General features: G+C 34.5%; 2 protein-coding genes and 1 long non-coding RNA gene across 4 annotated transcripts; 2 read left to right on the forward strand and 1 right to left on the reverse strand.

Annotated features, from left to right (window-relative positions):
* Nucleotides 1-803: 803 nt before the first annotated feature.
* Nucleotides 804-3,047, reverse strand: LOC110181261 (glutaminyl-peptide cyclotransferase). Its single transcript, XM_020948968.2, has one exon. It carries the CDS (start codon nucleotides 1,850-1,852, stop codon nucleotides 860-862), a length of 993 nt encoding a protein of 330 aa, XP_020804627.2. The 5' UTR covers nucleotides 1,853-3,047; the 3' UTR covers nucleotides 804-859.
* A 971-nt stretch (nucleotides 3,048-4,018) lies between these two features.
* LOC147644909 (uncharacterized) lies at nucleotides 4,019-5,162 on the forward strand. The gene is made up of 2 exons (XR_015272697.1): nucleotides 4,019-4,331; nucleotides 5,021-5,162. It is a non-coding gene; the product is annotated as an uncharacterized LOC147644909 (long non-coding RNA).
* Nucleotides 5,163-16,098: 10,936 nt separating this feature from the next.
* Nucleotides 16,099-17,101, forward strand: LOC110181249 (uncharacterized). Of its 2 annotated transcripts, none has more exons than XM_020948954.2 (2): nucleotides 16,099-16,604; nucleotides 16,664-17,101. In XM_020948954.2, the coding sequence occupies exons 1-2, from the start codon at nucleotides 16,224-16,226 to the stop codon at nucleotides 17,030-17,032; spliced, it is 750 nt and encodes a 249-aa protein (XP_020804613.2). In that variant the 5' UTR covers nucleotides 16,099-16,223; the 3' UTR covers nucleotides 17,033-17,101. The 2 variants fall into 2 exon arrangements, with proteins under 2 accessions (XP_020804613.2, XP_086693560.1); XM_086837434.1 differs by having other exon boundaries at nucleotides 16,693-17,101.
* The last annotated feature ends 3,722 nt before the right edge of the window (nucleotides 17,102-20,823 follow it).

Consider the following 20,823-nt stretch of genomic DNA (forward strand, 5'->3'; position numbering starts at 1 on the left):
GGTGGGTCGTTTTTGGTGGGTTATTTTGGGTGGCTTAGCCGGGTGGCCGGTGGTTTCTGTTCTGTATTTTATTTATATTATTTTTTCTTTTATTTTGGGCTGCTGTCAGTGTCAACGCAGTCATCGTCGCCCTACGACCCATTCGCAATCGCAGTGCAGCATCAGCTGGCGATTAACTTTTCAAATGGGGAACCCTTTTTCGCGCCGCTGTCGGCGATATGCTAATGATGACCACCGACCTCCGCACCTTCCCTATATATATATATATAAATCCTATATATATATATGGGTATATATATTTTTTTATGCATCCCCTGCCATTTCCAGGGCCCATGTCCGCCATTTGGTGCCCGCTGGCTGTGATGTACACTTTTTGTGTTTCATTACTCGCCACAGCCACATCTACATCTACATCCACATCTACATCCACATCCACATCCTCGTCGAGATCCTTTTGCCACCGTTTCTGTTCTGGTCTGCCCCGCTTTGCTTTTATTATTTTCAAGTTTAATTAACTTTCGTGTTGATTTCAGCGAACGGCGGCAGCGTACATAAATTTCGAGTGTTGCCCGTGGCCTTATGGCTTTTACCCCTGGGCGGGGGGATCGGGGAAAAGGGTTGGGGAAAGCTGGTTAGAGGTCGGAAAAACGGGTGCAGATGGATGGAAATTTGATACGATTCGGTGGACAGGATATGCGAAAAATAACACACTGAATTGGTAAAGTCAAGAATGAAGAATGATACAAAAAAGACTAACCACTCTTTGGAAACCCTTAATAAAGCGGTTTTATGTTTGATTTATAATTAAAATATTTTCTTTATTATTTAAAATATTTACTAAATAGTTAACTAATAAAATTTAAGTTCTGTTTAGTAAAAAAGATTTCCAATAAGCTTTAGAATTCAAATACTCAACTACAAACATTCGCAAAACAAGATCTACTTGCTCAACAATCTTATAATCTATGGCTTGTTCCACATCTTCGGGCTGATGCCATACTTTAGGATATTTTTTCGATATGAGATGAACAACTGGCACATGGTAGTCCAAAAATGGCAAGTGATCGTCACCGACATCTTGGCCATGTTCTATATGAAAAATATGTTGCTTTCGTCGCAGGATTCCCGTCCTAATGATCCGTTTCTCCAGTTCAACCAATCTGTTGTAATAGCTTGAAGTTCCATTAATTAACATCTTAAAGGATGTATCCGGAGCACCGATCAGGTCCAGCAAAAGGAAAAGTTCAATGCGACTTAGTATGTTTATTTCAGACCAAAGTTTAGCCAAGTGTCTGGAACCATAGAGTGAATCCTCCTTCGTCCTATTCTTAAAGGACTCCTCACCATCGAAAAAGACAAACATCAAACTGAGATCTGACTTCTTAAACTCATCCTTCAAGGCTTCGGCTAGATTCAGGAGAATGGCACAAGGAACTGCAGAATCCGTGGCACCCACAAACTCGAAATCCCGAAAATATTTGCTATCATAATGACAACCCAGCATTAAGTATTTTTTGGCATTGGGATTCTGACGGGCCACAATGTTCTTAAAGGTGAGATAACCAAAAATGGGTACCTTCTCCGTGAATATATCAAACTTCACCTGCCAGTTTAGTTTCTCCAGGAAGTCTTTTATATAATCCCGAACCTTGGTATGTCCTGGTGTATCAACTATCCTTGGAATTGAAAGGGCTTGCACAGTGTAACGTAAATGATCCACATCCGAGAGAGTGGCCAAGTGTAGGAGGTGATCTAGTTTCAATTCAATGTGTTTTTCCTGTTTGAAAGAACCACAAAAACTCAGGCTTAAGATGAGTAAAAGCCAGGAAATACAGTTTCCCCAATGAGACATTTTCCACAAACTAAATTTGCTTTTCTTAACTCACCTGTCTAGTAATTCGTTCTCGTTTTATATTTAATTGAAATTACCTTAGCTCCAATCAATTCTCTATGCTAAGACTGCAGGAAGAGATCGCATGTTGGCAGTAGTACAAACCCTTCCTTGATTGCAATCGATTCTTTAATAGGGTAATATAATTACCCGACATTGTGTGATCGCCATAATAAAATACAAAGACGTTTTGAGATCCAAAAGAATTACTTAATGCCATAAGGCAACTCTGCTCGACAAGTGCTTACGTAATTCCGCATGCTTATATAATAAATCCCAAAAGCCAAACACGAGCAGCAGCCCAACATCTATCCCATTTCGATGATGTTTCAAGGGAGGGGGAACAGGGAACAGCCCAGTGCCTTTGGGCTGCCAGTCTGTCTGTCAATTAGACCTTAATGTATTGTACTTAAAGTTATACGCAATTACAGATAGAACTTCATCTGGGGAGAACTGGTTTTCAACGATAAACAAATGAACACATAAGCCGAGCAGACACACCGAGTATCGCAGACAGTCAAACCTTACTCAAGTGTCTGCCAAAAAATAAATAAATAAATAAATAAAAAAAAAAACAAATGAAATAAAATAAGAAGAAACAAAAAATTTGAATTTCTGGGCTGAGCATTTAAAGTCGAAGTTGAGATACACTTGACAAGAAATTTTGAGAATTCGGGAAGCAATTAAAGTTGGGGTATTTTGTATATGGGAAACAATTAATTAGCTGAACAATATAAAAAATGGTTTTTCTTTAAGTTTTAAAATTATAATAAATTAAGTTGAAACATATAGATATTAAAAAGATATATTAAGATTATACATGATATAATTATACATATTTTATGAAGATATGAAGATATATTTTAGAGTTACTTTTGTTTTAAAAAGCATAAGCCTTGGCTAAACCCTTCAGATATTATTTCAAAGAATGCACAGTTTATTTAGACGAGTTTAGAAGCTTAATTATAATAAAGTTTGATTAAAAAAAAAAACATTAATAATAACTAGACTTGTCAAGAAGATGCTCCACATAAACCTCTGTAACATGCTTTTTAATAAATTTTTTTTTTTTCACGAAAATCTTGTATCTTAAATGTCAATTAAATTCCTTGAGTTATTATTATTTAATAAACCTCTTCAATATATATTAAGAAATAAAAAACCCTTTTAATTATTATTTTTAAATGAATCGTTTTCAATATCAATAACATGAATATATAATTAAAGAACATGTATCTGGAAATGATATAAAACCTTTTTAATTGTTATTTAATACCTTAGCTAAATTATTTTAAATTCTAACCTCTGCTAAACTATTTACCCTACCTTAAACCATGTTAAACTTAGGATTAATTATATTTTTGATCTAGAGCCCCTTAGCACTTTGGCTATAAAGCAATTTTCAATTTATTCGATGGAACAGAAGAGAATTTATGGTGGACCTGTGTCTGGGTCGACTCTAGGCCTGCGGGTTCTCTTTCGTATATATATATAGTATTTCTTTTTTTTGGTCCACATCTGTTCACTTCGGATTGTCTGTTGGTCTTGAGATTTATGTCTGCAAAACAATCTTTCCAGTCAAGCTAACAAACAAGCATTGTTTACCAGCCTCGCCGGTTTCGATACCCTAAAGAATGGGTCTTAACAAAAAGGTGACATCATTAGATATCAAAGATAAGACTTTCTATCAAAACTTTCTTGTTTTACTTTACTTCCCTATAAGGATTAATCATTTATTTCCTATATTATTTTGTATCTGGTTTGAAAGGGTAGAATATATTTTCTATATATATTTTTTTTTTGCTAATTCCAGCAGTTGTTTATTTATGCATTTATCCATATTCTTGTATAAATTAGCACACTCATCTGAGATGCTTTTTTGATATTTAGAAAGCTTGAACATACCGAAATCTCCATTTAGCAGACATATAAATATTCAGAGAATTGTCCGGCGCCAGTTTAATTTATCTATTCCATTTGTTTTGGCTTTAAGTCACTAAATTATGGAATTAAATGGGTGAATTTTAATTGCTCAGGTTATATGCTCTCAGACCTGATCTTTGAAATAACTAAGGATTTCCTGGCTTTCGCTTAACTTAACTCCACTTCACTCCACTCCACTTGAAGCGAAACGAAACTGCCGTCCGCCCCTCAGATGTGAGGGTTCATCATCGCCGCCCTCAGCACTCACCTGGCATTATCTCCGCCCCAGCATCGCCCCACCCTCTGGACCACTGACGGGGCTTCCAAGGGAGGGGGAGGATGCTGGTGGGGCTTCCAAGGGGGAGGATGCATGCTGCGGATCGAATGGAACTCCGGGATCCAAGACGGCTCAAGCCAGGCTCCCTCAAGATTGAGTCAAAGATACCACAGAGCAACACGCGTCCGTCGCTCGCTGCGATTGCCAATACACTTTTAAAGGACTCCAACTATGTTTTTGGTAAGTTTGACAGTGTTTAAATAAATTAATTTTATATTTAAATATATTTTAGATATTTGTATACAAAATATTTAAATGATAATTAGTTGTGTTGATATTAAAATATATTTTAGATTTTTGTATACAAAATATTAAAATAATAATTAGTTGAGTTGATGATGTTTCTCTTGTAAATTATTAATACTAAACAACTTGGTATAAATAATATTGGGAGATTTATAGAATTATTAGATATTGAAAATAATACGAGAATATATTTTATTTATAATATTTGTCAAACTTATGACCTCATAATTTCCATTTAAAAAGTTTGAAGTCGTAATGTTGTAATAATCTTAGGTTTCTTGAGCCCCAGTATTAAAGCATTATTAATCAATTATATTTAAATTTTAAATATATAAAAGAAACTAAGTAAAATCCATTTTAATTAAATTCTATATCACTTTATTTTATAATGTATTAAAAGTAGTGTCAAAAGTACAATGAAAATAACAAAGATACTTATATTAAAAGTAGTATCAAAATTATGATGGACTTTGCTAAGATATATTATAGCAGCAACTCATAAAAATCGAATATATAAAAAATATATATCTAAAAAAAACAAACAGTATATGATCTTCGGTGTTTATTCTATAGTTTCTTTTCCAATTTTTTATTTTCGTTTTTTTATTTTTTCGTCATTTCAGGTCGCTTGATCCCCAAACGCTGCAGGCTCCTCGCTCCGGAGTTGATGTCGAAGTCGAAGTCAGAGCATGAGGAAGAGGAAGCAGACAGAGGCACCAGATATATATATATATATACATATATATAGTAACCGAGATTATACAGGTACGTGTGTGGATGTGTGTGGGTTCGAAGGTGCGGCTGACTTGCTGTGGTTTTTTCTTGCCTTTATAGCCAGATATATAACGTTGACTTCGTATGGGTTTCTATATTGCTGCTGTTGTTGTTGTTGAGTTGTTGTTGTTGATAATTTTTTGTTGGATATTTTTTTTTCGCTGCTTTTTCTTTTCAGTTGTTTGCTGCGGTTGTTGGTGGTTGTTGCAGTTATCGTTGTTGTTGTTGTTGTTGGTGTTTGTTGTTGTTGGTGTAATGGCTATGGCCTGCGTTTTGATTGCACTCACCATTGTTGTTGTTGTTGTTGTTTCTTTGCCTTTTTCATGCCATTTAAGTCTTATTTATGGTTCTCGTTGATGATCGTGTTGATGGTCGTCGTACTTTTTTCCTTCCACTTTGTTATTGTTGTGTTGTTTTTCAGCGTTTCTTTTCCCCATTTTTTTTTTCCGAGTTTTCAGTTTTTGTTTTTTTTTTTTTTTTGTTTTGTATATATATTTTTTGTTAACCTTTTTTTTGGACTGCGGTATACTGTGGGTGTGAGGGAGTTTTGATTTGATATGGGTCATCCAGGCATTATCTGTCCCAGAGCATCATCCCTGGATCGTGGGACCAAGTGCGTTCTCATCCCCTAAGGTGTTGATCAGGTAACCACCGAAAAGAAAAATACAAATAAATTTGTAAAAGAACTGACTTGAGGGAGTTACACAAGGTGGTTATATTAACCAATTTTTTGAAGTTAGGCAAGACGATGTATTTAGAAATAACCTCTTCTTAATAATTTATAAATAATTTATGCATTTTATTTATCATTAAATTTTGAACGCAATTTCTTATATTTTTGAATATTAAACTGGCAAAAACCCAATGAAGATAAGCCTCAGGCTCTTAGAGGATAACATATTCCCAATCCCCTTTAATTTTCTTATATATTTTAAAGCATATTTAACAACCTTAAATATCTGACCAATTGCACTTAATTTTTATGGCTGATTTGTAACCTTCTTAGCTCACCTTTCTCTCTATTTTCATCCTTTTGTTGCGGCATGGTTTTCTCTTTGCGGCAATGCAACAACTTGCATACAAATAATATAGTGTTTATATATATATATATATATATATGCATTGTTGTTGTAGTTAATGTTATTGTTGTTGTAGTTTAACCCAACAATATTTTGTGCTATTTTTTTCTGGTATAATTTATTTTTATTTGTTGCGCTGTTAACTGCGAAATGGGTTTGCACGGTAGTCGGATTCGGAGTGGACCTGCTCTCAGGTTGCTGGATGCACTGAAAGGAAAATCTAATTAACTTGAAAGTATTTAAATTTAAATTACCTCAAAGCAAGCTAAAGTAATTTAAATTATTTAATTCCTTTAAATAAGTTTCATAAAATTTGCGAAAGCAATCTTAGCTACCATTATTAATAGAAAGAAACCTTTTAGGTTTGTTTCAAATACAATTTCTTTGGTCCAAATCATTTATTGTTCTAAGTTTTATATTTAATAGGTATAGCTTTATATTTCATCTTTATATCCTTAATTTAATTTGATTTTTTACATTTATAAATTACTTTTAAAAAATTCTTTTTCCGTGTGATTTAGTTGCTGCTGTTGAAGGCTTTTCTTTCTCGTTTGCTCTGCAATCGCAGGAAATCAATTATAAAAAAAAACCTTTTGCTGTTCGGCTTCACTGGCCACGTTAATTCGTGAAAAATGTTTTTTCTTTATTTTGGATTTTTTATTTTGTTTTTCTGTATTTTTTTTGTTTTTTTTTTCTGGTCTCAACTTAATGTGTTTCTCGTTTTGTTTTCGCTGCTGCCGCTGACTGCATTTGAAAGAGTTTTCATTGTTTCTCGAATTGGAGTTGAAAGTGTTGCTGCTGCTGCTGCTTGGGTCACAAAGTTGGTTGCTTTTTTTCGTCTTTATTTTATTTTTGTTGTATTTTTTTTTATTTTTTTATTTTGTCATGACAAAGGATTGCTGAGCGGCAGCGGAAAAAAGTGCAATAAATTTTACTATTCCCGGTGCCGAATGTCGATTTCGTTCAATGATTTCTCCCCAATGGCAGCGACAACGGCCGCCTGTCGATCGCCGCCGACCTTTATTTATGTGCCTTTGATAATGCGTTTTTAAATTCAGGAAGTTGCAGTTTATGCTACGCCATCGGCTCCTCCTCGCTCTTCGCTTTTCCGCTCGATTGCTGCAGGGGTGTAACCCCTTGATTGGGTTCCAAGCCAACAAAAAAAAAATTGAAAAATTGAGGTAGGGGAAGCCCAAGAACAAGACCTTACCTTTACCTGGACTGAGTAGGAAATAAATCGGAAGAGAGTTTGTGTGCTGGAAATCAAAGGAAGTAGGGTTTGTTTTTATTGAGTACAGTATATAATTATTTATTTCATGTGCTCAAATTTATTACGCCTTAGAACAAGAAGGTTTTACTAAAAGAATACAATAGTAAGCAAATTAAATATTTAAAAAATATCATAGTAACAATAAACATAGCTCAAAATCATCATAGTAAAAATTACAAAATTATTAATGTTGTCTCCAAGGTTTTAGTTGGCTGATTTAATTCTAATAAACTAAAAATCAACTTCGTTATAATGCAAAAAAAATAGTTCAAAGTTTAAATTGTTGCAGGCATTTTCAAGTACTTATTCAGGGACAATATGTTAATAACAAATATCTTAGTAAAACCTAGATGCTTACTCACTCAAAAAAAAGAAGAGTTGTTCTTAAGTTTACTTGGCAGGGAAAATATATAAATTTATACTAAAAGGCAAGCAGTTTGTTTTAGAAAAGAACCCTTTCTTTCTTTCTAATTTAAGTCAAAAGTTAAAAATGTTAAAAATTATATATGAGAGTATGATAGTAATACTATCTATCAATGGAATATAAGTCAGAATCAGGTAGATCGAAGGACTATATCATATAACTGGTATAGGAACGATCGGAACATTTGCAGAAAACAAATTATAACTTTTCCAGTTATTAACATATTTTCATCTTCCATTTTGTATTATATAATAATTCAGGTTTAAAATTTAACCTATTAAAAACTAACATAGAAACGTTTTCATTGAAATTAATGGATATTTGGCTTAGTAATGAGTTTTTTTAAACTTTCGTTTTCCGAAAAAAGTCATATAAATATATTGATAAATATCGCTTTAACAAATTATATGATTTAATAATTCAATTGGGAGCTGCAAATGTATATAAACGTTGGCTTCTCAAAGTAAGTTTCCTTTTTATATTTAGTCATAGCAAATTGGTTTTTATTTTATGCTTATTAAAATGAACTTGAAGTTGACAAAAAACAAGTGACAAATATCAAATTATACTCCAGTTTTGCTTTCCCTTTTATTCCGCCTTTAAGCCTTAATGGCCTATATTAAGGCTTTATTTTGCCGGATATCAGTGCTCTTTAGTTCAGACAGTTTCTTGGCTTAAATAAAAACAATTTATTGGCAAAAGATTCACACGTTCGACACTACTTATACCACTTATAGATTCCACACAGATCCAGATGGCCGGTCGTGATCGATGGTTGCTGCAAAATATCCATTGCTGAAGTTTATCACTCCGCCGAATGTGGACATCTCACTGACCATAACAGGAAACAGTAATGAGAACCATTCGAAAGCTCTAGAGGCTCCTCAAGTCTCAAGTCTCAGGCTCAACCTGGTCAACTGGTCAATCTGGTGTGCAGTTCTGGTGCTCCACTTCAAGATCCAAGATCCCAAGATCCCAAGATCCCCGGATCACAACATCTCACATCATCTCAGAACTTAGACGCGATAGTTTTGTATGTAAACAATATCGGTCTGAGAACGCGACATGAATTTATGAGATCATTTTTGAAGTTAATTATGCCAGGGCATAAATTTCACAGACACACATTCAGATCTAACAGATATAGATACATATATATAAACCATATATACCCATTGAGTCGTGTGCTGGAGTGCAAATGTTCTCCATCTCCATTTGCTCCGAAAGCTGTCAAGATTGTTTCTTCGTCTTTAGTTTTTTTGTTTTTATTTATTTATTATCTAGTTGCTTTTTTTTTTTTGCACGTTTCTTCAATCATAATAGTTTTTATCTTAAAACCCATAAACATGTGCACACACATAAAAAGATGGAAACAAAAAATAAGACTAAGCCAGGCTGGATGAAACCCGTTCCTAGACCTAGGTTAGTTCTCCGCTCGAATCAGATCTCTCTGAACGGGCCAGAAGACCCCGTCGTTGTAGACCTGTTTCGTGTCATAGATTTGTTTTATGTTTATGGTGTTTGGGCCAACTCCACTGAGGGGGATCAGGGGAGAGGACGGACCAGGGACTAAGACAAACCTCCAAGTCACCAGCAACAACTATATACTACCAACCAAAGTGGTTCGGCCAGCCAAACAACAAAGAGTCTGTCCCAAAGTCCAGCCGTTTGTTGTTGCTGCTATTGCTGTTGTTTATGAACAAGAAGTTTTGCGGCTATGGATGTGGTTTGTGGTTTAACTGCTTTTATGGTAACACAAAAAAAAAAGTAACAAAAAAAAATATCAACGAAAACAACAAATAAAAAAAATAAAGGAAATTATAATAAAACAAGAAAGTTTTCGAAACGAAATCTGAATGCTCTTGGTTAAGAGAAGATTAAGGTTCTTTGGTGAAAATAATACAAGTTGAGTGATAAATATATTTTAATTTAAAGTTTTCTTAATCGAGAAAACCCTTTCAGAAATAATTTGCTCTAAAATATTATCCTTGGTCTTACCTTGCAAAAATTCCAACTAATTGTATTTCACAGAATACCTTAAAGTCCTTTTTTAAATAAATATTATATTAATCTTTACAATAATTTTTACAAAGTTTAAATTAACTTTTAACTTTTTTAACTTTTAATTTTAGAATTCATTGAGATATATTTTCAAATGCTAAAGGGAAACCTTATTAGCGCCATAACTTCCTGTAATAAATTAGTGGGAAGTGATTTAAATATTTCAATTAAAGGAGATTTCGAATTTACAACTATTTCAAATAATGTAATATAAATTTAATATAAAAAATAAAAAGAATAAAATAACTATAATACTTAAAAGTTTATTTAGATATATTTTCGTAAAGCATATAATAGTCTTATGTTATAATTACTTGTATTAAAAGATATATATATTAAAAGAGAGATATTTAAAAACCCCCATTTTAAAGAATTTTCATATGGTATTAAAATTTTATATTGCATCATTTTAAGTTATAATTCGACATACTCTAAGCAAATGCAGTGGCAAGCAAGCAACACCGAATTTTGTTAAAAAGTCATCAAAGACCAACAGGAGCAACAATAACAACATTGTAACTGAGAGTCACGACGTTTGGTAGGTTTGGTTTTAATACCCTGGAAAAGTGTATTAATTTGTTTTTAAAGGTACAAGAATTTTATATATTATAGAACAGATTCTGCCCAATTGATACATGATTTCTCGATGTGAGATAAACGGAATAAAATGAAAAATAGATTCACTTTTGATTCCAATAGAAAAATATATACAAAATTAGTATGGTGTCCAAGGATTGTTTCATAATAAATATATCAATATTAATACATTACTAAATAAAAAAATCAATGAAAATTTTTTTAAGGTATCCCCCTGGTCGATCCCTTAAGCTAGCCCCCTTTCTTGTTTTCGCTGGTTTCAAAACCAGTTTTGGCTTAAAGTCTAAACTTTATTTACAATATTGTTTTCTTTTACGACGTCGTCGCTGTCGACCGCGATTGTTGATGTTGTTGCTGCGGTTGTTGGTTTGACCCAAGCCCCTTTTTGTAATAAAGAAACTGGTATACGAACAAGACCCATCCACAGGCACTCGAATCCATGGATGAGGAGCACTCCCAGTCCCCTGGATGCTGCCCCAAACCCAGAGCCAGACTCAGACTCAGAGTCAGAGCCTCACGACAATTTAGCCAATTTGATGTGCATCTCAAAAAGGGGACAGAGCCGGGGAGCTATATAATAGCCCGAGACGATTTCAGTTTTTTAGTTTGCATAGGAAAAACCGATTCGACGGAGATGAGATGAAATGGGATGACCGCGCAGATTTGATTTTCTAGAGAGCCCTTCGGGTGCCCGTCTTGTTTTTTGGTGTTGATTGGTCCCGTGTGGTTTATCAATCATTAAGACTGACCGCCGGCCGGAGTTGAGATCGTAAAAGTTGGGCCTAAATGCTCAGAGTTGGCCTCTAAAAGGCCATCTCTACGAATGGCATCCCATAAACGAACAACCTAGCCAAGAATCATATTATACCCTATACTTATAGGGTTTTTATGAATGCCCAACTCGGATGAGTTACAGCCTCGAAATGAGCAATTTGGACGCTCATTTGATTGCATGTTACAGACCTTGGAGAAATCCCTAACGGAGTGCACTTAAATCATTTCTTATTTTCCTTCCTTTGGGGGGAGGTTGTAAAATCTGTCAGTTTTTCAGGGGTAGAAATTTCTATTCCCATTTGGTTTGATAAGATGCTTTCTAAGTTGGTTCAAGGGAAGTATATATTAGTAGGGATTAAATGTAACAATTATATAGGGAGATTTATCAGTCTTTACTTATTCATTTAATATTTTAAAAAATATTAATATTAGAAGTTAAAAGAAGATAGCAAGCCATATGTAATTCATATCTTAAATATTTTTTTAATAAAAAACTACTTAACTGTTCCCTAAACCATGCATAAAGTTACTCTAAAAACAACATTTTGAATACCTAAAAAATTCCAAGACTTTCAAAGATTATATAGAAATAATTTTACAAGTGCATTAACCATTTTTTAAGGACTTTGTCGGGACAAACTAGGATCCTCTCTGGCGAAAAACCACTAAGGAATATAACACCACTCAATGTGGTGACCTCAACCGCAATGTGGAAAGCTTGTTGAGGCTGTATCCCTTCAGGAAAAAAATAACAAGGCAAAAGAGCGAGGAAAAACAAGGAAAATGTCAATAGCTTAGGCAACGACATAATTTGCTTTGCTTAATTTCTGCTACGTTTCGGTATTTTTATTGCAATTTCTGTTTCAGTCGTTCGGTTAACCGAAGGAGGACAGGAAAATTCTGCAATTTGCCAATGAGTCCCGGTCACCGGGAGTCCCCCAGTCCTGGTCCTGCTCCTCGTCCTGGTCACGAACCCGGTTCCATGTTCCCTGTACCCTGTACCCTGAGTCCCAACTTCGGATACGGCTGTGGTCGGAGCGAAAGCAATGTAACATGCCAAATGTGTCCCGGAATTTAATTAAACATTTTCTGCGCTTATTCGTGTATACCACGGTCCACCCTTCGTCCCTTCTGTTGCTTTTCCTGTGACCACGCCTCTGGGTCTGTTACCTACACTAAGAGAAAATATGTATTCTTTAAGCTAAGTCAAACTATATTTTATAAAAAATGAATCAAGCATTTCTGGGATATTTTGTCTAGCCATTTTATAGAAATTAAAGGGTTATTATTATGGGGTTTTTCCTAGTAGCACACTCTGCTTTAAGTTCTATATTTTATTATACCCTTGCAGGGTATTATAATTTCAGTCAGAAGTTTGCAACGCAGTGAAGGAGGCACCTCCGACCATATAAAGTATATATATTCTTGATCAGGATCAACAGCCGAGTCGATCTAGCCATGTCCGTCTGTCCGTCTGTCCTTCTGTCCTTCTGTCCTTCTGTCCGTCTGTCCGTCTGTCCGTTTCTACGCAAACTAGTCTCTCAGTTTTGAAGCTATCTGAATGAAACTTTGTAGTTAGCCTTGTATATACTCTCACTCGTATATATGTCGGAACGGGCCGGATCGGACGACTATATCATATAGCTGCCATAGGAATGATCGGAAAATTTTTACAAAAAAAATTTTAACATTTTCAGTTTTCAATAGAATTGGAGTAAATTTGAGATATAGCCATTTTATTGTACTCTACAATTTTGTATAAAATTTTATGAAAATCGGACTACTATATCATATAGCTCCCATAGGAACGATCGAGAAATTAATACAATTAAAAATTATAACTTTTTCAGTTTTCAACAGATTTTCATCAAATTTGAGGTGTAGCCATTTTATATTAGTTTTAAATTTTGTGTTAAATTTCATGAAAATCGGACGACTATATCATATAGGTGCCATACAAACTATTGTTTGATGTAGAAGGAAAATGGTAATCTGTGAACGAAAAGCTGCAAATATAATATGTATAGGTGAATGAAATGAAAGCAGGTATTACTTCATTGTTTTTTAACACAAATATATATAATTTATATTGTATGGATTCCTAGTCATAGAATTTCTATCTGCAAGGGTATATAAACTTCGGCGTGCCGAAGTTAGCTTCCTTTCTTGTTTTTGATTTAATATATATATTATACATATTTTTTCTAAACAATTTTTCTGTCAGTGCCTTAGCCCATCAACCTCGTCGCCAATGTCCTGTCCGAAATTCTTGTCCGAGGGGGTAGCTTTTACTATTGATTCTGGGAGCCCTCTAAAGGGGGGCGGGACATGGGCGGGGCGGTCCAGTAAATGGCAAGGTTATTGACATATTTTAACAACTATTTGCAAAAGGCTTTAGTTTCACTTCAATTCCATTCCCCTTCCCCGATTGTCCTTGTCGTCCCTTCCCCTTTCACGCATAATTGAAGCAAGTGCAGAATGTCTTCATCCTTTTTGTGGGAGGATGAGGTCCTGCCGGCAACTCGAATCCGGAATCGGACTTGGACTTTCAGTCCTTCTGTTTGCTTTCATGTTTAAATGTGCTCGCGGCATCAATATTTGTATCCTTGCAAATATTTGACATTTGTCATGTAAATAACGTTATTTCAATTACTTGATGTAAACGAAACGGACAACAACAGCAGCAACAAAAAAAAAAAAAAACACCAGAATGGCATGAAATAAAAAGGGAAATAGGAAAAGGAAGAGCAAAAGAACAAGGAAAGCAAGCAAAGGGAAAGCAATGGGCAAGGAAGCGGAAACGGAAGTAAGGCGAAGCTCTTGAAAGGGGATTGCAATACTTTCGATATTGACTATTTGCCTTCACCAAATAACTTTGAGCGACAATTTACTTATGATAAAGAATCCCACAAAAAAACTGGGAAAAATATGCATATTGAAGCCTTTTGGTTGACCATTTTAATAAATACAATGAAAAGGTTGTACTAATTAAATAATTCTAATAAAATAAAAAAAAAAGAGAGAAAATTCAGTTCGGGAAGACGAAATTTAAATACCTTTTGCAGTTTGTAATGGTATTATAGAATCGTATAGGAAATCGATCATAATTATATATGCATATTATTTATATGACAATTTTTTCCAAAAATCAAAGTTTAAAAAACGCACAACTAAGCCGAAAAATGATTAATTTTATTTTGGAAAGCTGTTCCATGCTAATTTTTAGTAGATTAACAAATCTGCATAGTTAATTAAAAATTTCAGAAATTTTATATTTTTTTTATCAATTTTTGAAATAAAAAGAACCATGTAACCCCTTATCATTTTTGAAATTTTTGGAAAAATTTCGAACATTTTAATTTTAACTGGACATGTCTAGAAAGATTCTCTTGTTAATGCTGATCAATAATATATATCATTTTAAGGGTCGGAAATGACTCCTTCATTTCGTTATCAATCTCTGACTGAAATTATAATACCCAGGCAAGGGACTTAAAAACTCTTTTTAGCTTGACACAATACTTCTTTAATTTCATTTTATATACATAAAAAATACTCTTTTCGAAAACAAACTCGTAAATTGTATAACTAAAATGAAAAGTGCACACAAAATGTATTCATAGAACATTTACATTTCCATTCCGATTGCGTCAATTTACTTGGCAGCCATTCGAAATAATATTTTTGTGAGCAGAGCGCGTCAATGGCGCCTATGAGATCCATAATAGTTCTCGCAAAAATATTCAATAATATTGTGTTTTCGCGCACTACTTGGGAATGTGTTTTTGTGTGCGTTTGCATATAGAAATAACAAATAGCAACAAGAGTTGTTTGTGCAAATTGAGAATGAAAATTGAGGAGAACAAAAAATACAACACTCCAGATGTTGAAAAAATTGAGTGGAAATTACTGGAAAGACAAGAGTGTATTGAAATTGAACCCCTTTCAGCCAGAACCACTGCCACGATTGAAAGGAGGCTCAATCAAAGCTTGAAGCTTGCACAAACAGCAAGAACCTCTCTCTTATTCTCTCTTGCTTACTAGGTACACTTTAAGAAATATAAAAAAATTTTAAATTAATTTTAAAAAATTACTCACTTAAAAGGTTTTTGTTTTTTAAATCCAAGAAGTGGTATTTAAGCATTATTTTAATATTGAAAATCGAACATTTTGACAAACTTTTTTTGTAGGTTTTGTAAAATATATTAAATCAAAGTTGAAGGTATTATTTGGTTTATAAATTTTGATAGTATATTTTAAATCCTATTTTTGATTTTGTAAGATAAATCAATGTCTAAAGCAAATGTTTTTAGAATTTTGTAAATTTTGTATTACTACTTACTACAGATATTTATATATATCAGTATATATGCATAATTTATGCATCATATTAAATACCCAGAAAATTATATAAAACAACAAATGTAAGCTTTTAAGTCTATAAACAATTAATACACAATTTAAAAGCTATTTATTTTTAGAAATTTGTTTAGTAAACTATTGAGCAACTTTTTTTAATATTATACAATATATATATATACAATATATGTTATGCTTAAGCTATCATTCGGTTTTTAGTTTTGAAAGGGGGTTTTATACCTTTTTTCTTAGTTTTTTTATAAAAATGATAAACTTCTTATGCAAAAGTTCTAAAAATTTCTTGAAACATAATTTAGTAGTTCTTTCGTAAATTATAATATCATTTTTATAATATTTTGTCAGTGCCCTCCATTTGGTCTCTTCTTAAAATTTCCTTCAATCTCTGACTCTCTGTTTGCGCATTCAATATTGTGCTGAGAACTATCTCAGTATTTGAAGAACCTTCGCTGGCATTGGACACTTGAGGGATGAATTCCCGAGACCGCCAATTCTGGACAGAGTTCCTGCTCCTCTACAGATCCCTTCCGGCCGTCTGGCAAATCCAAAGTCCTGACTATGGCTGCCGGGAGCTGAAGGCCGCCGGATATGAGCAGCTGGTCCGGAAGCTGAGTGAGGTGGAGCCGGAAGCCAACCGAACTACAGTGGTTAGGAAGATCAATTCGTTTCGAACCAACTTCAGGCGGGATGTGCGGCGTCGGGATCAGTGCTCGGCAATGGGGAAGTCCTTTCAATCAACTCTATGGTACTTTAACCTCTTGAGTTTCCTCGAGGGTCAGGATACAGCAGCTAGGAGCCAGAAGACAGTGGAGAGGAGAAGGGAATATTCGAAAGAGAAAGATGGGGTTCAGGTATATATATATATTATTTTAATTTAGTAAATACAGTAATTTATCTTATATCCTTCGAGGAATCTCACTTACCTCAAAAATGTGATAGTTTAAAGGAAATCAAAGAGGAGTCACTACTTTCCCAGACCTCCGCTCAATCTGTTACCCCGGAAAATAATTACGCTTTTTCCACTTTTCCGGAAATTCCTGAAGAAAAATCCTCTTCTATACAACGGTTGACTAAAACGGAAGCTCTCACCCAAACATGGGGCTATCAATTCGAGGAATTATCCCAATCACAAAGGATTATAGCTCGCAAATTGATATCCGATATTCTTTATTATGGATGCATGGAGCAATTAAATCCTAGCCATGTTGACCAAATAAATCAGTTATTAAGGACAAAGGATATAGGAAGCGAAAGGATTTTCTTGAATGATAATACTTGAAATATGTGATAAATGTGGGATATTATTTTGTCAGAATTAATAAAATAAAAAGATGATTGCTAATTTAAATACTTCCTTGCAAAGGGTTTGTAATCAAGTAAATAAGGCTCCAAAATGTGATTGAATCTGTATAGATTTTGAAGTCAAAATAATAAATTAAGCTTGTCTAGTTAGCTACCCATTTTTCCATTTAAGAATGTCTAATGATTTAATTTTCTTTAATGCAATTTAATTGAATTGGTGCTTCCTTCTTGAAACTCTATAATTCTTCTTGTTTTCTCTACCAAATTTCCTCCATCTGTCGCAGTTAATTGTTTGGAAAACAAAACACATAACCTTCGTGTAGGCATTCTCCAATTTCCCCCCTCAAAACCGAAATTATTTTAATCCAAATCCATTTTCCATTTGGACTGCCTTGTCAGGGGAAATTAGCAAATAAATGTGCACGAAATTAAAACAAATTAACAACATTTATTTGCGACTGGAAAACTTGGTCATTTTCTGTATGTGTGTGTGGGTTTGGGAATTGAAAAACTTTTCTAACCAAACCAAACCAAAACCAAACGAAACGAAATGAAAGTAAACCAAATCGAAGGCACGAGTGCCCAAAGCAAATGACACTTTTTTTTTGTCTCCAGAGTTTCCGCACTTAGAGCAATTGCTGTTATGGGAAAAACGAGGGGTGCAGGGGGGTGTGGCACGAATGAAGGAAAAAAATGCAAATTTATTGGCATTTAATTTAAAAGAGAAACAGAAACAAACAAAAAAAATGTACAGCGGCATAGAGACCAAGAGAATTGCCCGCATTCGCGGCACAAAGACCCGGAACGGAGCGGCGGAACCCAGAGACCCCGGGAACCCCCGAAAACCCCAGAACCCAGAACCCAGAACCCAGAACCTCGGGACTTTACTGAACAGACCCTCATAATGTGCACAAAACTTGGCAACAGCAACAACAACAACAACAACAACAATAAGAACAACAACAGGAGCGGACCGCAACAACAAATGCGGCATATAAACGAGCGCATAATGAGCTCAGAAGAACTTTCCGCCATGGACGGATGGTCGGTTGGTTGGGATGGATGGATGGATGGGATTGGGTGGTATGAGAGTGGAAAAAATCGCATTTAATGCCTAAATATACACTGCAAATAACAAAAATGTAGAGTAAATTCCAGGAGAAGATTTCATCTTAATAGATAAATCCTTTATATAGATACCTAGATTGAAAAGTTGTAGATAGATTTAGAATGTGTTCTTGAAAGACTTTGCTTAAACTTCGTTAGTACCTAAAATGTTGTGAAACTTGGTGTTTGGGTTCTTAAAACATTAGTCTTCTTAAATTTATATTTATAAATTACATATTTTATTTATTTATATATTTGAATCTTAATCTAGCGCAACAAAAGTGACATTATATTTATTGCACTCTACAAAGTAGATATATCAGATATTTTTTAATCTATACATAATATAATTTATATATTCTTTTCTTATTAATACTTAAATATATTATATAATGATTTTTATAGTATCTCACTAAATTCATATTTATTTTAAATTTACCTAATATGTAAAGCAGTTTTTCTAACAATTAAAGAATATGCTTAGGGTTCCTTTTATTATATGGCTTTGAAGTTGTGCAAGGAATATAAATGAGCACCAAAAACCTAGTTTAACTGTATTAAATATATTATAAATAAGTAAAAATTTCAAATATTAAGAGTTTTTATCTTAACTTTCATTTTAAAATATGTAGTTTTGAAGTGATTATAAATACAAACGTTATTCAATAATACTTTTAGTGAATTAATTTAGTTTTGGGTTTTCAAACGTATATATTTATGCTGTCTTTTAAAATATAGAAGTGTTTATCTATATTTCAAATGCCATAATAAATATTTATATTTCAAAATCTAAAACTATTTTGCGCTCTCAAGGATCTTTAAGTATCCAATTTAAATTTTCCAAGACCTTAAATATTTATTTATAGTGTACAAAAATGAGCTGCGAAATGGGTGGGGGAGAGTAGGGAGATTTTTCCAGGGTATTTGGCCCATATATATATTAAACACGCCCCCCTATTCCCTGGGCGGGTGCTGCCTTTTTTATGCTCCGTGCATATCATGCAATTACTTTCCACTCAAATGTCAATTTAAATTGAAGTTTTATGCAAAAACCATACTCGAAATTTTTCGCAAGGATGTGAGGGAGGAGTGGCAATTCCTCCAGAGGGTCTTGCTTCCGGTCCTCATCCACATCCCGATCCTTTCCGAGTTGGTGTGTGTGTGTGCTTTTTATGTGTTAGTTGCACATTTCGGAAATTAAGTTGAAATTTATTAGCACATCTTTGTCGTCGCTTTGGATTGCTTTGCCAGCACTTCGAGGGGATTCCTTCAAACGGCCTGTGACGAATCCTTAAAGCCCCTTTTTTTGCCGTTTTCAATCGACGGCGGGAAAGTGTGGGTGGAGGTGTTCGTAAAAGCTGATATTAATGTGCGTGTGTTGTGGGAAATGGCGTTACATAAATTGTCAAGGAAAATCTCACAAATAAGGTGAGTTTTTCAGGGGATAAATCGAAAAATAATCTCTCACTAAGCAGTGGGGGGTATTTAAGGTCTGGGAAAGTGTTTTCCCAAAAGGATATGGGGTTTATAATGTTGTTTTTATATGGTTTTTTAAAATAAAATAGTTTTGAAAGCCTTAGAAAATATTTTATCAATATCTATTTTCTTTTATGAATACTAATTATTAAAAGCTATAGTAAATGTTAACTTACTTTCTAAAAATGCTTCTAATTAACCATCATATTGCTTTGACAAGCTAGAAGTGTCCTTGGGGATTACCTCAAAGTCCTGCCCCAAACCGATTTTCCCGCATCAGAGTTCAATTAATTAGCCGACTTGGATTGCTTTCGTGCTCTTAAACCAGCAAGAGACTGGGCACATCAAAGGAATATCACCCCAGCTGCTGAAGCACTCTCCAAAGCAGAGAGTGCACAAAAAGCAAGGGAAATTATAAACCTCATCAATTAAGGACCTTCAGCGATATATACTCGAACATATGTCCGATACAGGATCAGCATCAGTGGATTTATGCAATCAACCGATGTGCCCTGCTCAACGGAACGTAGCGCCCTTGGCAGGAGCAGCAGCAGCAGCAGAAGCAGCAGTAAAGAATCTGAAGGACCCTCCACTCGGGACAGACACGCACAAGGATGTGCGGATATGGATTCGAGTTCGATTCCGGATACGGATATGTGGGCTGTGGGTCCTCCATTTGCCAGTGGTGTGTGTATTAGTGCCTCGATATTACACAATTTCCAATCGCATCAAGTCGTTAAAAGTTTCGATTACAAAACGCGCTTTACAATTGCCCCGACGGCAATGTGTACTGCAGAGGAGGAGGGTTGCAAAAAAAAAAAATAAAAATAAAAATAAAAAATAAGACAAGCAGCAGAACAAAAACATCCAACCAACTATACAGTATGGGTGGTGCGATATATGTATGTGGTGTTCACAAACAAATATTGAAAGTGGCATTAAAAAACTTTACCAGCGTTGATTTTATTGCAATGAATTTGCGCTCAAATGGCAAATCAATGTGTTTTCCCTCTGCCAGTCAATTTTATGGTTCCCCAAACACACACACACACACACACACACACACACACACACAATACACACACTCTGTGCACACTCACATGGCATATCCCCAACGAACCGAACCAGTCTGACAGCCAGTTTGATGTTCTACTTGGCACTAGATACGCTCCTCAACTGGGTGAA

The sequence above is a fragment of the Drosophila serrata genome, unplaced genomic scaffold (genome assembly GCF_035046125.1).
Source record: "Drosophila serrata isolate PLE 108 unplaced genomic scaffold, ASM3504612v1 contig_66, whole genome shotgun sequence".
Classification (NCBI taxonomy): Eukaryota; Metazoa; Arthropoda; class Insecta; order Diptera; family Drosophilidae; genus Drosophila; species Drosophila serrata.

What these genes read in the sequence shown, in the direction of transcription:
- LOC110181261 (XM_020948968.2), bottom strand. Translation starts at nt 1,852, where the DNA reads ATGTCTCATTGGGGAAACTGTATTTCCTGGCTTTTACTCATCTTAAGC.
- LOC110181249 (XM_020948954.2), top strand. Translation starts at nt 16,224, where the DNA reads ATGAATTCCCGAGACCGCCAATTCTGGACAGAGTTCCTGCTCCTCTAC. An exon ending in AAGAGAAAGATGGGGTTCAG is followed by an intron (nt 16,605 to 16,663) that starts GTATATATATAT and finishes ATATCCTTCGAG; the next exon opens with GAATCTCACTTACCTCAAAA.